Source organism: Micropterus dolomieu, unplaced genomic scaffold (assembly GCF_021292245.1).
Source record: "Micropterus dolomieu isolate WLL.071019.BEF.003 ecotype Adirondacks unplaced genomic scaffold, ASM2129224v1 scaffold_340, whole genome shotgun sequence".
Taxonomy (NCBI): domain Eukaryota; kingdom Metazoa; phylum Chordata; class Actinopteri; order Centrarchiformes; family Centrarchidae; genus Micropterus; species Micropterus dolomieu.
The window spans coordinates 1-22254 of NW_025744327.1; the positions used below are offsets into that span (position 1 = coordinate 1).

Consider the following 22254-nt stretch of genomic DNA (forward strand, 5'->3'; position numbering starts at 1 on the left):
CCAACATGGAGCAAATCAATGATGAGTAATCAGACTTGGGGAAGAAAACAAGGATGTGTACGTGTGTGTGTGTGTGTGTGTGTGTGTGTGTGTGTGTGCAAGTCTGTGTGTGTGAGAGAGAAAGTGACAGCGAGACACTGGCGGGTGGTTTTGGGGCGATACAACTGTGAAATCCACCCCTGAATTGATTCAAGGGGAGCTGACTGTTAATTCATAGGGTTAGACTCAGCTCTAGGCTTCCTCACGGACACAAGTTTTACTTCACTGTGAATGATATAGTTGCACAAAAACTGGCTAAGAGCTCTTTCACGTATTTTGCTTGTGATCTCGGTGCTACAGCGGACAAAAACGACTATGAAAATGGATCGAAAAAAGCTTTACCTTGCATTGAAACATATCAATAGTCCCTGACAGCGCTGAGCATATTATCTATGCAATATTATCTAGCTGCAATGTACTATCTCCAAATGAGTGGTTGAGGCTCAAACTGTAGTTGTGTTTTTTTTTTTATAATAAGCTGCTAAAGCTGCAGAAGTCTGAGTAGTGCAGTGGTGCTGGATGTGGAGTGGTATGGGCTTGGATAAAGTATCCACGGCATGCAGTTGTATTTGCCAGCTAATATTTCACAGTTGCCTACCAAAGTGTTTAAGCTCACCAAGACTTGTTATTCTTTGTAAGATGAATAATCATAGATTAAAGAATGTACAAGGATACCTTTCATGGGAACCTACCAGTGATTGTGCTAAATCAATAGTGGGGATATTGCTCTTTTGTTTTAGCAAAAAACTAATCGGAAATGGCGACTTTTCAGCCATTAACAGCAACAGAAAAAGACTTGCTGTTTGCTCTCAACAATGGGTTTTTACATGACAAGAAGGGGAGCTGGTGTGCTCGACTAAAGCAACTCTCGGACTTAGAGAGAAAGAAACCCATCGCAGCAGGCGAAAAGAGTGTGGCATGATTTGTGTGGTTGTGTCCAGTTCTCCAGACTAGAGAAGCTATTTTTGGGCTGATTGAACACCTCTGTAACAGGGACGATCACCAAATTTACGCAACATGCGGCACCACAGAGCTGGTCACTGTGGACTCGGGTACCGTGGGCTATGGATGCAACAGAAAATAAAAGGTGCAGGGATAAAAGAGAAAAAAATGCAAAATATATCTTCGTGGTGACACCTTCTTAACTGTCCCATGAAATCATTGCCAGGGTTCATGCATTAGAGCTATTTATTTTGTTTGGGTGTAGGTTAAATAAATTGTTATTTTATTTATTCACTTATTTATTCAGTATTTATTGTTTATTTATGTACTGATTCTAATTATTTTACTTTACTGGTTTTATTCCATTAGGGTGTATTTTTACTTTCCTACAGTTTATTATTTTATCCAATTGTGATTAGAATTAACATTATTACAGAAATGATGGCCATTTCCATGGTTTCCTGCTCCTGTTGTAGTGTGGTTTCATATGCATATGAAATAAACAAAGTACTTTACCATCCCTGCCATGCTGTGGTGTGTTTTTGTGCACCTTGCACACAGGTTTTAACCTCATCTCTCTTCCATTCACCTATCTGAGCATCTCCCACTTTCAGTCTTCCGCAGGCCTTTTCTCTGCCGCCCCCCACGCCCTGCTCCATCCCTCTCTTTATCTCTGTCCCTCTATAGTGAGGCACTGACCCTGGGTGTGCACTGTTTGGGATGACCTCATCTTCAGCCCTCCCTCCCTCTCTGTGTCTCTCGCTCTCTCTCTCTGGCCTGTATAATAGGAGCAGGATTAGGGCTATAATAGCGCCCTGGCTGCTCACTGCCGGAGTCTATTGTGGCTTTGTGTAGGAGGGACGCACCACCGCTCATGGCCACACTCACATTTTGACAGAAAACATGTCCAAACAGGCTACACTCCTTGGATCGGGGGACTAGAAATGACTTGATTTCATAAAATGGAAATGAGCCGGTCAGTGAAAAGGTCATGCGTGTCTCCAACGGACACAAGGCGGAAAGAGGCAGGTAGGTAGGTTGTCATGCCTCTTTCTATGAAAGGAATCCCCAGATGATACATTATAAACATATATCCCACCCAAGGACACACACACACGCACACACACACACACGCGCAGGCACGCACGCACACACACTCAAATAAACAAAGCCAATTAGTGAGGGAGATGACTGATGTTATGATGCCCCCTAGCGGCCAGTTTCCACATCGCCTCCATCTTCCAGAGGTCAATGTGAGCTTCGTGAGCATCTTTTTACAGTGCGGCTCCCTGCCCGCCTCCCAGCATCACTGCTCCACTTTCATCACTGAGCTGCACGCACCTGCAGCAAACACTCACAGCGCGTCTTGTCGGTAGCTATAGCTCTACCTCTCCCCTGCAGAAAGCCCAAACCTTCTGCGTGTCAAGTCAGTGAGTCATAGTCAGCCCGGTGATGTGTGACGGTGCTGGCTGCAGAACTGGACCTGGGCCCTAACCTGAGGAGAAAGAGTGATAGTGGAGAGAGAGAGAGAGAGAGAGAGAGAGAGAGAGAGAGAGAGAGAGGAGCAGAGAGCGCGCGATCAAGGCAAGAAAGAGAAAGAGACCGTGCTTACTTTGGAGTTGCCGAGAACCGCGTGACAGTGCTGCTTGGGCCGGGCTTCATAAAGTGTGTGGGGTGTGTGCGCGCGCGCGTGTGTGAGGGTGTTCCGTGTCTTTTGGAGTCCTTATTCCCGGTCGCTTGATTTCAGTTTGCAGATGCCGACAGATGTGCCCGAAGACAGGCTCAACATCGAGGAGAAAGCGACGAAGGTAGGATGCACTGGGCTACCCGAGCTCGGAGCACGGCTCCAACATCCAGTAATTAATCAGCCAATCAGGTTAGGGGCAAAGTGGTGGGATGTGGTGTTTGATATTCTGGGGTGTGGGGGTGTTATTGAGCAGTCAGTGTGTGGATGTGTTTTAGAGGTGGTGCAGAGAGGAGGTATCCTGCATTCCATCAACTTCCTCATTTTAATCACCAAATCCAACTTTTGGCTAATTGGGGATTCTTTTTGTTTCTTGTGCGTCATTAAAACGGCCATTGTCATAGTCAATGATTTTGCAGTGACAATTTACCAGTGTCACTATGACACTGTGTCATAGTGACAACCCACAGAGAATTATCACTTGACTCCATAGGCTATACTTTCCCCTTCAAGGTGCCTTTTAACAATTTATTTTGGGGGGGAGGGGGGTTCGACCTAAAACTTTAATGTTTGTGTTAATGGTGGCAGCTGTCTTCTGAGGAAAAGCTCTCAAAACCCACTCAGAACCAAATGGCAGACAAAGTTAGCGACCAACTTGTGAACATAGTGGCGCATTTAGGAGCTCAGATATTTGTCTCTGAAGTTTGTGGAGACCAAAAGCAGAGCTAAAAGGAGAGGGAGTGAGGAGAATGAGATGATTGTCTCATTGAAAGTCCATCAAGTGGACTCCACATGAATAATAATGTTACTCTGTATGTAAAAACCCAATGTTGCTCACAAGTGAGCTTAAAAGGTACATGTTTACTGCTGCCCCCAAGTGGAAAAAATCCCTTATTGGAGGTTTAAAGTGGCAGTCTTGTGAAGAATACTACTTAGCCTGTGTAAAAAAAAAAGTAGCATTATGTATTCTGTGTCTTTGTAGGCACTTTGTCAATTTAATTTGAAAATTACCCTGATGATGTCACATGAGTTATTTTAAATTGGGCTTGAGACATAAGTATTTGACATAAATCCTGTGTTAGAGCCAAACTGGAGGCGTGACGTTTGAAAGGTGGGGGCATTTAAGAGGCAGGGAAAGTAATGAAAGATGAGTTGTGCTATGGGAATTGTAGGAGCCAGTGTTAGTGAAGCTCGACTCATACAAGGGACTAAAAGGCAGATATCTCCGCCGCAGTCCCCTGCCTGACTTTATGGAGGTGCTATAGCAATACTAAATGACTCGATTCTCACACAATTGTGCAAATAGGCTTTGGTTCTGGCTGTTATATGAGAAAGTCCATATCTGAATACAGACTAGCTTTAAGTGTTATGAAATGAAGAGCGTGCCCCTCCATGTTCCTCTCTTCTCCAGTGCGACAGTATGACTCTGTCCAGCACCCCAACTGTGCGCAGAGGAAGCACTCCTCTGCCAATTAAGCACCAGCTGAGACGAGAAGAAGCTGTCCACGATGACTGCGATTGGACATCAGGTGCAGCTGGACCTTCTGCTTCCCCAATCACCTTCAGCCCAGCCTTGGATGACACTCTGACCGTGGCTGTGGAGGGCAGACCTGATGGGCCTTTAAGAATTGCCTTGCTGGGGCAGAACGGTGTGGGGAAGTCTTCTCTGGCCATCGCCCTTGCTGGGGACATGGACAGGACTGCGTCTGTGGACTCTGAAGGTACAAAGCTTTGTGTGTGTGACAGGACTAATGCACAGCAGCATAATGCAGTGGAGAGGCACCTGCAGCACTGTGAGCAGCAGGTAAATAAATCACAGCACCCATCTCCCATCTGAGACCTAACTGCTGCTCTCTCTGTCGATAGGGGAGGGTTATGTGCGCACAGTCACCGTGGATGAAGAGGAGAGCACCATCATTATCTATGACAACTGGAGACAGGTGAGCCAAACAACACTTCCCCGTTCCCACACTCCCTGCTCTCTGCTCCCTCATTAGGCCACTGAGCCCTCTCTGCAGCTGTACACGCTGGGCTCAGCTGGTTTTTGTTATTTCACTGTGGTATATATATATATAAACCCTGTACTCAGGATAAGCGGTTGATATATATATATATATTTACTTTTCCTACAGCCTCATTTTATTTTCTTAATTTGAAGCCCTTTTGTGCTACACATGATAATACAGTGCTTTATCAGGAGATAAGCTGGAAAAATAGTACCTGGCCAAGTGCGTGGAGAGAACTCTTAAAACCTAAACAACATCCATGAAGCCATCCATTCATACATCAATTACAACTTAGCATATCCCAGGGTACAACTTGTGCAGTACAGCTCTGTTAGTACTGGCATGATGAATGGAAATATAAAGTTAAATGACAGAGGTAGAACACCAATAAGGTAAACACTCAAGAAAATGAAATGAACTACAATACACAAATAGCTGCCTACGGCATATGTAGCATATTTTAGATGTGTTCACATATATATATGTATATATATATATATACATATATATATGTATATCTGGAACACGTTGCATTGTACTTGACATTAATATAAGAAACAACATTATGCCATGCTCAGAGAAACACTGTGGCAAAAAGAGGACAATAAATCTGCTGCATCTGCATCTGGTTCACCGAGGAAAGCTTATTATCATGTTGTTTTGCACCCATTTCCCTCTTTTCCCAGGAGTGCTGTTCAGATGCATCTGTGTGTGGATGGGAGAGAGGGGGGGGGGGGGGGGCTGCCCACAGTGCAGATGTGCCAAATGACTGCATGTGATTCTAATGCGTTACTCTTTGTATAAGGAGTAATATTTGTTGTGAGAGACTTTAATGTTCGCCTGATATGGATCCTCCTTATATAATTGTAATATAACCTCTATTTTGGTGCAAAAGTTGCCTTTGGTCTGTGCTCAGTTCTCGACTTAATCAAAATCAAATGTCAATGGACCATGGCAGCTCTAACTAAAGAGGTTTAGTGAGTTTTCTACAGTGTGAAGGATTCCACTAAGGGATATTTTATTCTTTGGGATTTGTGTCTTTCTCTAGCTTGGAGAGGATGAGTGTGTGTCAGCGAGAATTTGAGGTGCACTACAGTTGGTGTTATCTAGTAATTTCTCACTAAACCACAGAGGATTTTAAATAGAGCATTCATTTGTCTGCTGTTTCTCCAATAAGGAGAATAACAGTGGAGAGTCAGGAAAGTCAGACTTTTGTGTTTAATCTCTGTTACTCAGATTTCCTGATTGGTTTTGGTTTGATAGTCAGTCTTCGTGATTCCTGGCAATACTCATGTGTAGTACTTTGTTTCAGTATGTGTTTTAGTCATTAGTTTTCTTAAGAACAATTATCATACTAGTTTCCTGACATTTAAGTGGCAGCTACAGTATTCGGAGCGTCTGTCTGTCCCTCAGGACCTGTCGGCTCTGCTGTGTGAGGTGTGTGTCCTGGTGTTTTCCGTGACTGACAGGCGTAGTTTCCACCGCACTGCTCAACTCCGACTTCTCCTGAGGGAGACTCAGCCCCAAACTCCCATCATCCTCGTCGGTAATAAGAGTGACCTCGTTCGCACACGTGAGGTCACCTGTCAAGGTAAGATGAACCTCCATTTGCATCTTTACTGTGTTGCCCTTTTTCTCACCTGCCTTATTGTTTCCTTCCGTTGTGGCTTTCATCTTCACAGTTGGTGTTGACATTTTCAGCTCTATATTTCTGTCAGCAAACACTAACATAGGGTGAAATATGTGAAAATTTAAATGTCAGTGTCTCAGCTTCATCGTGTGGGAGTACGAAGGGAGTCACAATCACAGTTAAAACAGGAGAGCATTTGTCACACAGGCTGTGCAACACTATACCCTGTGCAGCTTGTATGTGGCGCTCCTCCCAACTTAAAGCCCCTGAAAACTCAGTTTCAAACCTTAAGTATTTAACACAATCAAACAACAATCAAAGATACACTTAAACAGTTTAATGTCCATAGTTGTTCTTTATTAAGATTAGAGAGTTGTGTAATGGAAGGAGTTATTTTGGGTGCCCATGATCTTTCATAAAAGGCCAAATGTACAAGAATGTGAACATAAAAACTTAAGGGAGAAGAAGTTAAGTACGACTCCCAAGGTGCACTTAGGTCAATTCACGATGTCTGGATCAGTTTTGGATGAATTCACCAACTAGGGTGCCACATTTGTTCACAAAGTCTCTTTCCCTAGAGACTCATTTAAGTAAAACTAAGATATCTACCGTTTGTCATAGTGTTTTTGTAGATAAAACCTTCTCTACTAACTTGCTTCAAATGAGGCGTTCTAGTTTAAAGGGTGTATCAGATGGTGTTTTGAAATAATGCATGGAAACTGACTAGTGATTCAGTGAAACTAACATTGCTGCTGTTAACACTGGTCCCATCTCCTCCCAATCTCTCTCCTCAGAGGCCATGTCCAGCGCTGCCCTCTTCAACTGTCTTTATCTGGAGATCTCTGCCTCTCTGGACCACCGCACTCCAGAGCTCCTAGAGTGCGCTGTGCGGCTAGCCCGGGGCCAGCCCCCCTGGCCCCCGGGAACCAGTATGGAGGACATGAGCGGCGGAGGCCAACGTGAGAGCATCACCTCCCGTGCCAAACGTTTCCTCTCCAGCCTGGTGCCCCGGTACCCACGAGAGCGAGAGGTGGGCAAGTTCCTGAGGCAGAAGTCCCGCTCGTGCCACGACCTGGGGGCGCTGTGATCGGGCGCCACAGGAAGTTTAAGGGTTAGATTGTTAACAGAGGTAGCTGGAAGGGATGTAGTGTACCAACAAAGAGAGGAAGAGGGAGTGATACAGCAAAAATGAGGGGAGCAACAGAGGTGGTGTGAAGGTGCCAGAGTGCTGGCAGGACAATGTTGTGAGTGATCATCATGTGCATCCAGCAGAGGAAAACAGGGAGGATGATGTTGATAGGCTGATGGAGAAATGTTGTACACCAGACCAAGAAGCGATGAGAAGGTGGAGGATAAAATGCTGTTGTAGAGCACATGTAAATAAACTATCGTAGTGATACATAACTGCCACCCTCATAGCTTTGACAACTAAATAAATTGTTTTTTTGAGTCTTGAGAAAGTCACTGTATGTTTGCCTTCTTATTAAAACTATTTGTCGCCTTCTGCTGATTACAATGAATAGGGAAGCAGTAATCACATAACATTTCAAGCCCCGGATAAAGTCATGACCACACACATTCAGAACTCATTAGTGACTTTGGTGATGATTCATGTTGTGCTCATTTACTCTCAGCTACTGCCGTATCCATGGGGATGGAAAGCAGTAAAATAGTGAAATGCCAGCAAGGATGGAAGGAAATTAAAGATATAAAAACTGGACCTGGCAGTAAGAGACAGAAAGCCGGATTATTGTATATAGACCGATTGTTGCCATGTTACAGTTGTCAGGGAGACCTTGAATCACAGACATACACATATATCCACGTCAGCACTGCGGCTATACGTCTACTCTTTATGCTGCATATAGATTTCGAGATGGGAAGGCTCATTCCCATGCAGTAAATAGTATTTTTAAACAAATTTAAATGCAGAGGATTTTTGTCAGGTATCTGCTTCTCTGCACTCATCTGTATCACTATCCACCCTCGGCACTTCCATCCTCCCACTCCCCACCCACACGTGAACAAAGATTTACCACATCACAGGTCATTATAACCATCATTTCATATCAAAGGGAGAGAGCTGTGCTATAATAGAAGTAAAAAATAAAATGGTGGCATGATATTCTGACTCATTCCCTTGGCTGCAAACTACTGGAACAGATTGAAAGGTTAAGATTTTGGATCGTACATGAGATACAGGCTCCCTCTTGTGGCTGAGTTGAGGTCCCACAACTGAGCAGATAATGCAGATATGGTTGAAATGGCAAATATAAAAGGAAAAGGAGCTCTGATAGTAGTCCAAATTTCTGAAACAGTGCAGTTGGTGAAGTGTGCGTTGAGAGTATGCATGTAAAATTAAATAGGATGCTATGAATGACATTCCAGCAATAAACATGGGTGCATCAACCCTATAGATGGTAAACACGGTATGCACCAGAGTTTTTAACTTTCTAAAAAAAAACCCTTTGGACCGAGGCAGGCTAGGCTTTTCTTCAGGTCTTTGTGGTAAGCTAATCTAACCAGCAGTAGCTTCAGCTTTTACAGACAAGAAAGAGAGCAGCACAATCTTCTCATCTAACACTCCATCTGAAAGAGAATAAGTATAAATCCCAGTTTCTTTGAAAATGATTTGACTAAAAGCAATAGTTAAAGTTGGTGTGTGGAAACAAACCTCTGTCACATGTCTCATTTTGACTTGCCACAGGAGAAAAAGCAAACGTGAACATTAGCCAAGTTCCATTAAATACAGCCATTTATGTTATTACACCTGTGCTTTTCTTGCTATGACATGTTCAAATGTCTGCTGTGAAGAAGAAGATCTAAAAATGGGATTAAACAACCACAGGCCTTTAATAAAGAATTCTAATGGTTATTTTTAATGGAATGATTTATGTGTGTTAGAAAATACATTGTTATTGGGTTTTCATGGTAAACAAAGACATGGCATTGACAGAGGAGCTCTAAAAGAGCACACTAGGCTCACAGGGGTCTTGAGCCACTTCAGAGGCTGCAGGCCTGTAACTTCTTGTCAGCCAGCTTGAGAGACACCCAGGTGTTGAGCATGGAGGCCCTCAGTTTGCACCACACCAGGTGATCGGTCAACCCAAAGATCTGCGCAGCAAACTGAGCAGAGGCTTCGGGGGAGAGGATTGTGGAGCAGCCAAGACCTGCAGGGAGGAAAACAACAAGCAAGACTAAGTTACTATGATGCATAAACACACACACAATTTCAGACATAATATAGGACGTGTTGGGCTCACCGCTTGGCATACGGAGGGATGACCAGACATCTTGTGCACCCCAGTCTGGAGTGAGAGGTGGGCAGTTGATGACGGGATATGCCGTGTTTCCAGACATCACCGGACCAAGGCCGTTACTTCTGCCAGCTACAGCCACAAACACAGTGGGTACGCCGTCACCTGAGAAGAAGCATTTACATACTTTATGATAGATGACAAAATTCTCGCGGCAAATCAGCTCATGTAAAAAACTAAAACACACCTTCACATTCTGCTTTGATGCGCAACGTCTCATCTGGACCTTTGTGTGCCGAGGTGACTCTCAGGGTGCAGGGAATCCCGTACGAGGCACAGGCCTTCTTGATTTTTTCACAGTGAGCCATGTCCGAGATGGAGCCCATCAAAACCACAACCCTGCCGCTGGCCTTGGGCTCCAGCAGCAGCTTGACACACAACACAGCACTCATTAGGCTCCATGCAAGTCCCAGTTTGGATGTCCACTTAAAGTAACTTTAGCAGTGGCCACGGTGGCTACAAACACTGGATAATGAGAAATGCTAAAACACAACTAAAGAATCTTCAACACAGGGAAATGGCTCAGTAATGTCTGTAACACAGAAAACTTTCACTCAATATTGAGGCTGCAGCAGTAAAACCACTGAGTGTACTGAATTGAGAAAATTGTGTTTAATTGCCCATGAATTCAACTTTCCATTTTGTGAGGGAAAGAATGTCTCATTTCTTCGGTCATGACTTACATAGTCACTTTAAGGTATGTTTGTAGAACCAATCTTTAATGTAAAATTAATTCATAAAAAAATACAAAAGAAAAAAGGCACCTTTTAAACACCTCTTGATTTGAAAGCTCAGATAACTGCTTTATAATAAACTATTGTTTGTCACAGCATGTTGATTAAAAGCAAATGAAAGCCTGTCCTGATAAAGTGCAGACCGAGACGATAGGTTCAGCGTACCTTGACCCTTTCAGAGACCCACTCAAAGTTTCTCTTCACCATCTGCATTGCCTCAGGGGTAACTTCTTTAAGGTCTCGGTACACCTAGAAAGAGAGGAAAACGAGTTATTTCCGCTTTTATCTAAAATCTTAAAAAGCGTCAAAATGAAACAGCACGACCAAAAGAGAAGTCCTGACCTGCTTATCTTTCTGCTGGCTGCGATCTCCCGCCGGCCACAGCCTCCATGAGTCGTTGTCGATCACATCAGCAAGGACGATCTCTTGAGTCTTCACATTCACGCCAAACTCGATCTATAAGCAAAAGGAAGAATAATCCTCCTAAATTGCGAAGCAGCTTCAAGAGTTCAGTGGTCACGCGAGGACAACAGAACATCCAGCAGAGGGCAGCGCTGCGCTGCGTACCTTCATATCCACCAGTGTGCAGTTCTGAGTGGCCCAAGCCTTCTCCAGAATCTCAAAGATGGCAACGGTGCTTCGATTCATGATGTCCACCTCGCACTGGCCGATGGTGAGCCCAGCCAGAGAGAATTTGGCCTCCAGCAGCTGCTCCTCTGACCACTGGGGGTCATTGTTGGCATCATCCTACATCAGAAAGCAACCGATTACATAAAGATGGAGGTGATTTGACATTGGGCTACTTTGAGTCAAGTTACAGCACTTTAAAAAAAAAAGGACTGAAAGGTCTCAGGCTCACTTTAAAGAACATCTCCATCTTCAGGGGGGAGAAGCGGTAGCCTTCTTTAACTCCTGGATTCCTCTTGAGGAATGATCCAGTTGCCACTCTCCGACACACCCACTCAATGGGAATCATCTCACAGTGGGCTGCGATGAACGCTGTGTCAGAGTGCTGCTTCACAAAGGCAGTCTTAATGCCTGGAAGAAAGGGTAGATATTAAAATGACACAGCCCTTTGCGGCTCCAAAACCCCAGACCTCTAGACTCTAAGAAGAGCTGTGAACAAAGTAGAGGAACATCTGAAACTCAGCATTAAAGTTTTATCTGCCCGTGTTCATTTGGATCACAGAAAGAGGATGAAACACACCAGCAGCCGGTTGCGTACATAGCAGTCATAGTTATGACGTAAATTATTACTAAGTTGTGTGTTGTGCACCACGGAGATAAGTTACAACATAACTTCAATTAACAACTAAAAAGTTACACATCCCCCCCCATTTTAAATCATAAAATGTCACAGAATTATACTCACCAATGGTAAAACTGCAGATTTCTGCCCCACAGCATCATTGTAATCACAGTAATCCAGCAGAGAACTAATTTATTGATACGATATTTCAATATCGATCCCGCTTACTATGACAAGTAGCTCATGCCAGCCAGAAAGCTAACCATGTTAGCTTATGGTAACCATGATGATGGAACTCCCATCTTTGATTGTTGATTGGCCCCTTGCCTTAGTTATGACTTAAACTAGTTAACTCCTGCCCCAAGTAATCGTGGCAGGACCAATTTTAGCAGCTTATTTAGTCACAAACTAACTCTAGTGTCTACTTTACATAGCTGGTGCAACCCAGTGTCATACTTTGAATGTGTTCACCTATTTTAAAGATCATACCCCTTAACTGAAGGTTAAGTGAGGGGGATGTGGTGGGTCACGTTCTGGTGAATTATACGCCTCAACATTTCAAGTCACAAGACAGCCATTACCACAGCTCGGCTGACGACGTGCACCACACTCATGAGTGGCGCATGGTTTACAGTTACCCAAATACTTTAAAATTAAAGCAAGGCGGAGAGTCATTTTGGTAATCTGGGCTTCTTTGGACCTAGTGTCAAACATGCATGTGTCATCCCCCTTCACATGTCAACATTACTGGATGCTCTGTCAGTTCTGGACATGCATGCAGGAGATCAGTTCAGAAGTGCTGATATGTGTTCTTTGGGCGGAAGCTGAAATAAAAATAAATTAACAGAAAATTAAATGCCAATGATTTTTATAATCAACTGTTTCAGACGAATTAAAATCACAATTAACCCCAAAATTTCTGCTCCCATTTTTGACTTTGATGTTACTGCTAAATAATGTTTGGGTTTTTAGTTGTTTAACAAAACATGCCATTTGAATGATTCAATTTGGCCTTTAAAGAATTGTGAATTGCATTTTTCTTTTTCACCATTTTCGAATCATGTAAATAAGTGACAAGATGGCTGAGAACTACATCTACAAACCATGTTTTAAAATGCTGAAACTGGTAGGACAATTTCCCAGTAGCTAACAGAGAACGTACAGGTTGTCTTTCTTTTTGACTCCAGTGATCTACCTCACTCACTAAAGCCCACAAATAAACCTAGTGGGGTTCATTTATTCAAAGAAAGTTGTGTGTGAGGGAGTGCTAATAAAAATATACCTTCATTCAACAGTAATTACACCCTTCTTCAGGCTTGAATCAGCTCAAAAACAATATTTCTCAACATGTGGGAAAGTTGCCTCAGAGGGTGTATGACACACATAACCTGGCACCCTTTTTAATCGATCTACTTACTATAACAACTTCACTGGGTCCTCACCTGATTCCTGGAGCAGCTTGAACACACAGCTCGTTGTTTTGTTGGCGATGGCAGCCTTGCCCTCCATCTGGTCCTTCCTCACCGCATTCCCGGCGGTGATCTGGTCTTTGGACTGGACCAGAACCAGTCCGGGCTGGTCCACGAGCTCGAAAATCTGCTTCGTCTTTCCCTCACTTAACTTTTGGCCGATCTTCAACTCTAAAACACGCGCACACAAAAAGGAAAAGCCCCAATGAAACACTGCACATTTAACATTTATAATGCGCTCAAACATGCACTTGTTGCACTGTACCTGGTGGGGAGGCCATGTTGGTGTTCTTAAGCAGCCTGCAGTCCTGAAAGACAAAACACAAAATGGACTAATGTGCTACTCAACTCGGCTAAGTTAGAGGGTAAAGGAGCAGCAGTAGGCGTGCAGGGCAGCAGAAGAGGGAAGTGGAGTCTGTCTTTCGTGCTCCGATAACCAATCACATCTCATAGCTCATTCCCTCAACCAATCACAGCAGCGCATTTGTCACCACCTGATGTTTGCAAGACGACGAACTTTTTGGTGTTTATCCACAAAACTACCTCCATTTTCTCTCTGGCAAGAAGATTGATTTACCTAAACTTTATCAAGAAAAACAACTGGCCGTTTGACCTTGTCGATTCATCTGATTGAGATTAGTTGTTGTCTTCTTTGCACAATACCACGTGTTTTATCAGGATGTTTGATTCCTGTGTCAAAGCTGTGCTCATGTGATAATGTTTTTCTTGTCACAAAGGTGCCTTACTTTTCGTGATTTCACTGCCACTTCATCGATGTCAGCTGAGTTTATGTGTTAAGGAGCCACGTTGTGTGCTGTTAGTCGGCCCTGGCTGCACGTGTTTGGTGAAACTATCAGAGCGCGCACGAGGCACGCGCGCACCTATTGCTCGGGCAACCAGGCACGAGACCTCTAGTCAGGTTACCGGAGGACCGGGACAGACTGCGGAGAGATGGAGTTTGAGGAGTCCGGTATCGGGGAGGAGTGCGGGGTTTTCGGGTGTGTGGCTGCCGGAGAGTGGCCCACACAGCTGGAGGTGGCGCAGGTCTTGAGTCTGGGACTTGTGGCGTTGCAGCACAGGTGAGTAACAAAAAAAGTGTGTGTACACCTGAAACGTGAGTGTAAAAAATCTAAATAACAGATAAAGTTAAACAGAAGCCATGTCTAGAGCTATATTAGGGACAAACTGTGCAACCTAAACCTCCTTTTGGTAAATCACATGGGCTAAAATAGCTTAGCTTAACTCCTGAGTCAAGTTGAAGAGGAAATAGGGGTTTTTAACTCTTCTGCTGAGTATTGCCTGAATTAACGTTAATCAATTAATCGCATTGCCTATGAAATGTCAGAAAATAGAAGGGAATAAAACTCTGATAATTTCCCACAAACCAAGAATATATATATTAACTTGCTTGTTAAATTCAACCAATAGTCCAAAAGATTTTTAACTTATCATAAATGAGTCACATTTAAGATGTTGATTAAAATGATGACTCAGTTAGCAAATGTTCTGTTGATCAACTAACTAATCATTGATCAACTTCTTCATGGACTAGTTGTTGCAGCTTTGACAGTCTCTTCAAAAAGGCAGAAAGAAGCTGTATAGTTTTTGAGTTCACAGCAGCATCATGTCTTTTCTGGACCCTGTGGAAGAATAATTTCTTCCATTTACCTTGGTTGCCTAGTGTTTTGTACAATTTATCACACGGGATTAGTAGATATTACCTGTCTGTCTGGAGATGGACTGGGGGAGGCCATTGACCGGACTGAATTGATCTTTATTATCGGGATGTGTTCCTGCTCTTCTTTATACCGTGCCTTCATGTTATTGGCAAAGGTAGAGCCAGTGTCCAGTTTTTTTACCGGTATCTGGAGTGTGGGGTCTGGAAAAAGGAACAAAGGCAAATTCAGATTATTATGCTTGCATTACCCGAATGCTGTTACTTATAAAAAGTAATGCTAATACAACATTTCATATGAGCAAAGTTTCTTTTTCTCTTGGCCTGATAGTGGACTTCATCATGAGTCGTGCCTTTGGTCAGCAGTTCCAGCCGTACCCTAATCCATAATGTCATTATGAGGCTCCACGGCAGATCATGGGACTGAGTCCGAAATTGCAAAATGCTTCAGTCAATTAATGTGACATACAAAGTGATTACAAAGGAAGACACATTTCAGACCTTGATCTACGGCTTTCCTCTTCATTCTTCTGTTTGCTGAATAGTTTTCTTCTCTTTCTGCCCTAGTTTCTGAGGAGCCTGCAAACAACATAAAACAGTTACAAGACAGCAGGCCTTTCTTTAAATAGCATGTTTTCACATGTTTAAATTGAGTTGGACGGACAGACTTGTGACTCCCTCAAACTAAACAAGAGCTGCCTCGCCGCCAAGGGATAACTTACAGACCTAGAGGCTGTGGCACCGACCAGTTTTTTTTGGGGGGGGTGATAAATCTTAAAAGTTTACCATCAGTGGTTACACTGTTACTTCACTGAATGGAAATGCATCCAAAAATATTTATTATTTTTGAGTATTTTCTTTAATTAAGATTTAAAGGGTCAGTTTGTCCAAATTACAACATATTTGACAGAGATTTCTATTTTCCTCCCAACACAATGGAAGCGAATGGGATTCTCTTTGTGGCTCTCCCTGCATTGGAGAGAAGAAGAAACATTAAATGTTGTCTTTGTGACTCAGGATAATCCACATTGGAACTACTTTCCACTGGAAAAAGTAGTCCCTATAAAAACATTTTCACAGTGGGGAGAACTGACTGACCCTTTTATATGCCCTTATTGGTTGATGTTTGGGAGATCATAAGTTCAATCTAAGTGATGGAACATTTGAATTTTGCATGTGAGTTGATGACAGTCCTTCTGAAGACGTAAGAGATGTTAAGTCAAAACAAAGCTGGGCTGTTTCTGGCTGCTGTGTCTCTGCTTCTGTAGGTTTTCTTAATGCATTTTGTTAATTGATGGTACTGAATTGTTTTCATCAAACACCTGCCCACCAGACATGAATAAATGAAGGCTCACTCGTTAATCTGTGCTGTTGATCCAAGCGAAGCTCCTGGACTATGCGCATTCTCGGTTCTTCTTCATTTGGCATAACATCGAGGCTTATAGACGAGACAGAATCAGGGCTACAAGTTCTTTCCTCCATCGCTCCCGCCATTGTGGTCGCAGTGTTCATCTTTGCCAAATAGACATCTACGCGATCGTTCTCACAGTCCTCCGATGTCCCAAGCCTGCCCGAATTGGCTTGATAGTCTAAAGCTCCTGTGTCATGCGGTGAGCCGTTAGTTGTGCGATTCATAATGGCATCCACCTCATCGTAGAACCTCATCAGGCGTCTTGGGTCGGCTTCATCAGTCTTCCCTCTTTGTAGTGAACGGTAAAGGTACTTAAGGTTTTTGTACTTGGTGTGGCACTGTTTCCAGTCGCGTTCAATGCCTTGCTGCATTAACCTGTTGGAGATCTGGACAAAGATGTCCCTCTTTCTCGTCGAGCTCTCCAACTGTCTGCACACGCGCTCATCGGACCAGACCTGGACCAGCGCTCGCACCTCCTGGTCGCTCCAGTTTCGACCTGTGTCCGACACTGTGACCACGTGGAACTGGTCAGAGCTGGATGGATCTGTGAGTGTTAGATGGGCATCTGGAGGGAATAAAAATAGATTGAGGAAAGAGAAGACGCATACTGTACGCTGCACATGTTATTGATGTGGCTTACCTGTTCCTCTCCATTTTACTTCCATGTCTCCGTCCATATCGTAGTCATCACTGTTGTCATCTGAAAATAAAAAAGGTAGTAGAAAAATGTAGCGTTCTTTAAGCCTTGTACACAAAACTACTAAATGCAATGCAGACTGACAACATACCGTCATCGATTTCAATGACAACCTCGCTTTCTGAGGCTGTTGTCTGTGCTGGGGTTTGTATTCTCCCTGCTCCTATTTCTCCATCATACAGCTTCTTCTGCATCTCCACGGTCCCGTTTTCCAGTCCCCGGTCCAGCAGAATGGCCTCCACCTCATCGAAGAACTTCATGTACTTGCCCGGACCCCCTGCGCTGCTGCCTCCAGCAGCATGAGCACTCTTAGCGGTCTTGTAGTCATATTTCAAGTTCTTGTATTTTGTCCGACATTGTTTCCAGTTGCGTACCACCCCAAAGTTTCTCTGCATCTGACGGGCCATCTCTTGGAAGATGGATTTGTTGCGTAGCGTGCACTTCAAGCGCTCTCGAATCCGCCGGTCAGCCCAGACGCACAACAGTGCTCGCACCTCATCATCTGTCCAGTGGCGGCCCCCCTCTTCAGCCACAGTTGGAGCGTAAGGAAGAGCCCGGTGGATTCGACTCCTGATACCTGCGCACACACAAACACACACTGGGTTTTCTTTGGCTCAGTTTTGATTTAAATAAAATAAGATGGAGCTTGTATCAAAATGCTTTTATCTAATCTGACTTTAGACTGCATTTAAATTGTTTTGAGCAGGCAAAAGTCTTAATTTCTACTCAACTTTGAGGATAAAATTAGTTTGACTGACATGCATGTTTATCTTCTGTCTGTTGAGGAATTACAAAAATGTGCTGAGCGTTGTGATACGTCGTGATCATCAGCACTACATTTGGAGTCGAACCTACATTTACCTTCCTGCATTGGGATAGTGACTGAGGAAGGGTAGATCCCTCTTTGATTACCCACATCTTCCACCTCTTCCTCCCAGCCCTCCACTGGCCTTCCATCCATTCCTGGGCTGTAGTTTGCTGAAGTGCCTGCTGCTGCGTCAGGCTTCCTGCTCTGAAGTCCCAGGCTCCTGCACTTGGCCTGACACTCCCACCAGCTGCGCACAACACTAAGCCTCCTCAGACGCTCTGAGATCAACTCAAATGTGGTTCTGCTCTCAGCTACGTGCTGAGCTCCCACCTCGTCCCACACTGACATGAGAGCCAGCACCTCTGCCTCCCCCCACTGCCTCTCCACCGAGCCTTTTCCCTCTACAACCTCCCTATCACCTCCTCTTTGTCTCTCTGCTCCTCTCTCCATGTTTGAGCTGACCTGGAAACGCTTTCTTTTCCCCAATCCGTCTGTCTGCTGCCCGGTTCCCTAGGCAACCAGGCGGTTAAGCCTGAAAGCAACGCCTCCGTGCAGAAAAGCAGCCTCACCACTGGCTTAAGCTGTGTGCTGAGGGGGCGGGACCAACTGTAATCCGAGAAGCAGCTTGGTAAATAGGCTGAAACTGCAGCAAGACGACTCTCCATATATGGCAGCCGAGAGGCAGACGTTTCTTTCTTTTTCTCCTGCTTTATTTTCCCCGAATCAAACCAGTTTGATTTGCCTCAAGGCTCACATCAAGCTTTTAGGCATTGAACAAGTTTATTCATGTTTAGTCCTGAAGAGACTTGAGAGATCACTCACTCTAAAACTCACCTCCCACTGATTTATTTATACAACTTACGTGTGGTGGTTGTTGTTTGTGTCTACTCAGGGGTCAGGAAAGTGCCGGGATTGTCACAAGTAATGGAGCCAGTCCGCCCACATACACAGCCCACAAGGTAACATCGATCATGACTAGAAGCCACTTGTATAATTATAGAAAGAAGAATAGTTTCACTGATACAGTCAAAACACATTATTCAAATACAGGAAACATTTCAGCTGCTTTTCATTAAAGGTGCACCATAAATAAAAGGTCATCATTAGAGCTACACATATTTACACACAGACCGTTACATTGAGCATTACTATAATTGTTGTTTAGGGCTCTTAGGACTATTTACTTTTATTTTTTGTGCAGACTGAAAACACCCAACTGATTCCTTTTGCCATTTGCTGTCTTTCTTTTTTTAAGGGAATGGGATTAGTGAACACTGCTTTCCCAGCCGAGGCTCTTCTGAAGCTGCGCTATGGTAACCTCGGTATTTGTCACACACGCTATTCAACTACTGGGAACTCTGAGTTGCAGAACTGCCAGCCATTTGTGGTGGATACACTGCATGGCAAGATTGCTGTAGCACACAATGGAGAGCTGGTTAATGCTCATGCCCTACGGAAAAAGGTGAGGATGGCCCCTTAACTCGTTCTCACCGAACTTGTTGCATGTCAGTGGCTCTTCCCAGATAATCTCTGTACAACCACAAAATAAACATAAGACAAACCAGGCCTCTATATCCAGTGTGTATAACAGCTATTTAATTGGGGTGGGTGTGTGTGAGAGAGAGAGAGAGAGAGAGAGAGAGAGAGAGTGATAATCTTTTAAAGTATTCAAGTAAACATGCAAAAACAATGGACATTAACCTGCATGACTGACATTTCTGTGTATTTACTGAATCAATGATTGTGTATGTGCCGTGCAGGTAATGCGCCATGGTGTAGGCCTCTCCACCAGCTCAGACAGCGAGCTCATCACCCAACTGCTGGCATTTACTCCACCTATGGAGGAGCTGGATGCACCAGACTGGGTTGCCAGGTCAGTGTTTGGGCTTGATGCTGTATAAAAATTAATTATTTTCTCTAGACTATTTAAATACCCACTTTTTTTGTTATGCAGAATAAAAAATCTGATGACTGAGACCCCTACATCATACTCATTGTTGGTGATGTTCAAAGATGTTATCTATGCGGTGCGTGATCCATACGGAAATCGTCCCCTCTGCATAGGGCGGCTTGTTCCAATCTCTAAACTGCACAGTTCAGGTATTTTATTTGGCTGAATTGATTTGCCAGCCTTTGATTTGGTCAGAGGTCAGATGTGTAAGCTGGTGGATGATTAACGTCATTCTTTGTCCCTTTGGACAGGAGCTGGAGAGGAGGACACCGAGGGGTGGGTTGTGTCATCAGAGTCCTGCAGTTTCCAGTCAATTGGTGCCAGGTCAGATTTTTACAACATATGTAATGCTTTGGCATTATAATGGAAGTGTGGGTAATGACCATTTCGATGTCTGTCCTGGTTCTCAGGTATTACAGAGAGGTCTTACCAGGAGAGATAGTCCAGATATCCAAGCACGGGGTCAAGTCTCTAAGTGTTGTCCCTCGCCCTGAGGGAGACCTCCCAGCCTTCTGCATATTTGAATATGTTTACTTTGCCAGACCAGACTCAATTTTTGAAGGTTTGAATATTTATTCTGGGTCATCGTTTTACACCATGTTGCATGTTCAGTATTATATTACCTCCTCACTGCAGGGCAGATGGTCTATACTGTCAGGCAGCGCTGTGGTCGGCAATTAGCCATCGAGGCTCCAACAGACGCAGACGTGGTCAGCACTGTGCCTGAGTCTGCAACTCCTGCTGCACTGGGCTACGCTCAGCAGGTCTGTCTACAAACTGTTTGCTCTAAGAAATGCTGTAAAACCTCCTCACCTCCTGATGGACCCGTCCTCACAAGATTTGCTCTTCTGGTTGTTATCTCACAGTCTGGGCTGCCATATATAGAGGTTCTGTGTAAGAACCGCTACGTTGGGAGAACATTTATTCAACCAAATACCCGCTTGAGGCAGTTAGGAGTTGCCAAGAAGTTTGGAGCTTTGACAGACAACTTTGCTGGGAAACGAGTGGTGCTAGTTGATGACTCCATCGTCAGAGGCAACACCATTGCCCCCATTATAAAACTGCTGAAGGAAGCTGGTGCAACTGAGGTTTGTTGACTAAAGATGTTACATACTCTGAAGTATTTGATGACAATGTCTGAATAGTGGTCCCTAATCTGGGGATTGGGACACTCACAAAGGATTGCAAGATCCTTTTCAGGGGTCCCGAGATGGTGAAAAGGACAGGAAAGCAGAAAGTAAAAATGTTTTATTTTTTGAAACTGTGTCTTTGCCGTTTGTTCTCATACAATTTCCCACGTGGACAATAAAGTTCCTAACTAGGTAAAATACTATATTTTGGTTTAGGTCCATATCAGGGTAGCCTCTCCACCAATCAGGTTCCCTTGCTACATGGGGATCAATATTCCAACCAAGGAGGAGCTCATCGCCAACAAGCCAGAGTTTCAGAACATTGCTAGATACATTGGTAAGTACTAATCAACGTATACACTCACCGGCCACTTCCATTTGGTACACTTGTACAATCCATGTGATCCAATACAACACCTCTGCCGTACATTCTGCTATTTAATAATCGGCTTTGATCGATGCTGTCAGAGAATTAATTTAACTATGGTTATTATTGAGGTTGCAGAATGCAGCGGTGTTGAACTGGACTGTATTATTTTGATTGGTGTTTCTAATATTTTGGCTATGCTATTTACATATATGAAAAGAGCCATAATATTAGAAACACCTGTCAATATAATGCACTCCAGTGGACCACCACCACCACCCACTATGACATGGTATATCTCACTGACAATGTTCAAAGTAGTGTCGTTGACAAAACCTATATATCAGAACACAATCGTGTGTCTACTCTTCTCACTCGTTTACTTCATCGTCCATTTGGTGTATCTCAATTGACTTTTGAACTGTCATACAGGTGCAGACAGTGTTCAGTATCTGACTGTGGAGGGCCTGTTATCAGCTGTCCAGGAGGGAATCCCCTCCCTCCAGGACAAGGACAAGATGATCAGCTCCAGTAACAAGTCCAGCAAGAGAGTGGGTCACTGCACAGCCTGTCTGACTGGGAAATATCCAGTAGAGCTGGAGTGGTAACTGGTGTACCAACGCCATGACCAAGCAGCAGAACTGTGGATTTACCGCAAGCTCCCACAGCTGATCCATGTGAATGAAATAGACTGGAAAAGTGGTCGGGGTTCTAAATACTACTAGGTGGGACACTAAGAGACCAATTAAATACACAATGTATGCTTTCTCTTCCGAGGGTCATTATGAAAGTCTGTTTACTATATCCTGATACCACTAAAGTGGGATTACAGGTGCACATGTCTGACCACACAACACTCTACATTTTTATGGTAAAAGAATTTTTTCACAAGTCTTAATTTGTTTTAGTTTTTTTTTTTTCCCATTCCAAGCCTTAACAGGAGCATTAGATATTAACTAGTGACCAAAAAGTGAAACTGTCCTTATTTTCCGTATCAAGTTTACTTTTCTACTTTTACCCTAAATCACTATGCTCTTTTGTCTGGCTGTTGGATATATTTTGGCTTTACTTTGAACATTACATGAATATAATGTAGAAGTTAAATAATAAACTGCAATGAGAACATGCATGTCATCTTTTTCTTC

At 43.8% G+C, this 22254-nt stretch overlaps 3 protein-coding genes across 5 annotated transcripts; 2 read left to right on the forward strand and 1 right to left on the reverse strand.

Moving 5' to 3' along the window:
- The first annotated feature begins 1972 nt into the window (after positions 1-1972).
- Positions 1973-7755, forward strand: LOC123967385 (GTP-binding protein REM 2-like). The gene is made up of 6 exons (XM_046043469.1): positions 1973-2010; positions 2729-2789; positions 4077-4386; positions 4532-4605; positions 6085-6262; positions 7096-7755. Exons 1-6 carry the CDS (start codon positions 1973-1975, stop codon positions 7386-7388), a joined length of 954 nt encoding a protein of 317 aa, XP_045899425.1. The 3' UTR covers positions 7389-7755.
- A 1402-nt stretch (positions 7756-9157) lies between these two features.
- On the reverse strand, positions 9158-18126 carry paics (phosphoribosylaminoimidazole carboxylase, phosphoribosylaminoimidazole succinocarboxamide synthetase). Of its 3 annotated transcripts, XM_046043473.1 has the most exons (15): positions 17715-18126; positions 16945-17430; positions 16797-16856; positions 16101-16721; positions 15247-15324; positions 14792-14949; positions 13336-13378; positions 13044-13241; positions 11212-11390; positions 10920-11099; positions 10695-10808; positions 10518-10601; positions 9806-9986; positions 9565-9723; positions 9158-9471 (listed from the first exon to the last, which is right to left on the reverse strand). In XM_046043473.1, the coding sequence occupies exons 1-15, from the start codon at positions 18109-18111 to the stop codon at positions 9305-9307; spliced, it is 3105 nt and encodes a 1034-aa protein (XP_045899429.1). In that variant the 5' UTR covers positions 18112-18126; the 3' UTR covers positions 9158-9304. The 3 variants fall into 3 exon arrangements, with proteins under 3 accessions (XP_045899429.1, XP_045899430.1, XP_045899431.1); XM_046043474.1 differs by lacking the exons at positions 14792-14949; positions 15247-15324; positions 16101-16721; ... (1 more) ...; positions 16945-17430; positions 17715-18126 and adding an exon at positions 13817-13950; XM_046043475.1 differs by lacking the exons at positions 14792-14949; positions 15247-15324; positions 16101-16721; ... (1 more) ...; positions 16945-17430; positions 17715-18126 and adding an exon at positions 13648-13666.
- On the forward strand, positions 13552-22236 carry ppat (phosphoribosyl pyrophosphate amidotransferase). The gene is made up of 11 exons (XM_046043479.1): positions 13552-14149; positions 18554-18620; positions 18917-19123; positions 19422-19534; positions 19616-19761; positions 19864-19936; positions 20023-20174; positions 20249-20376; positions 20479-20700; positions 20959-21079; positions 21542-22236. Exons 1-11 carry the CDS (start codon positions 14022-14024, stop codon positions 21715-21717), a joined length of 1533 nt encoding a protein of 510 aa, XP_045899435.1. The 5' UTR covers positions 13552-14021; the 3' UTR covers positions 21718-22236.
- Positions 22237-22254: the final 18 nt, after the last annotated feature.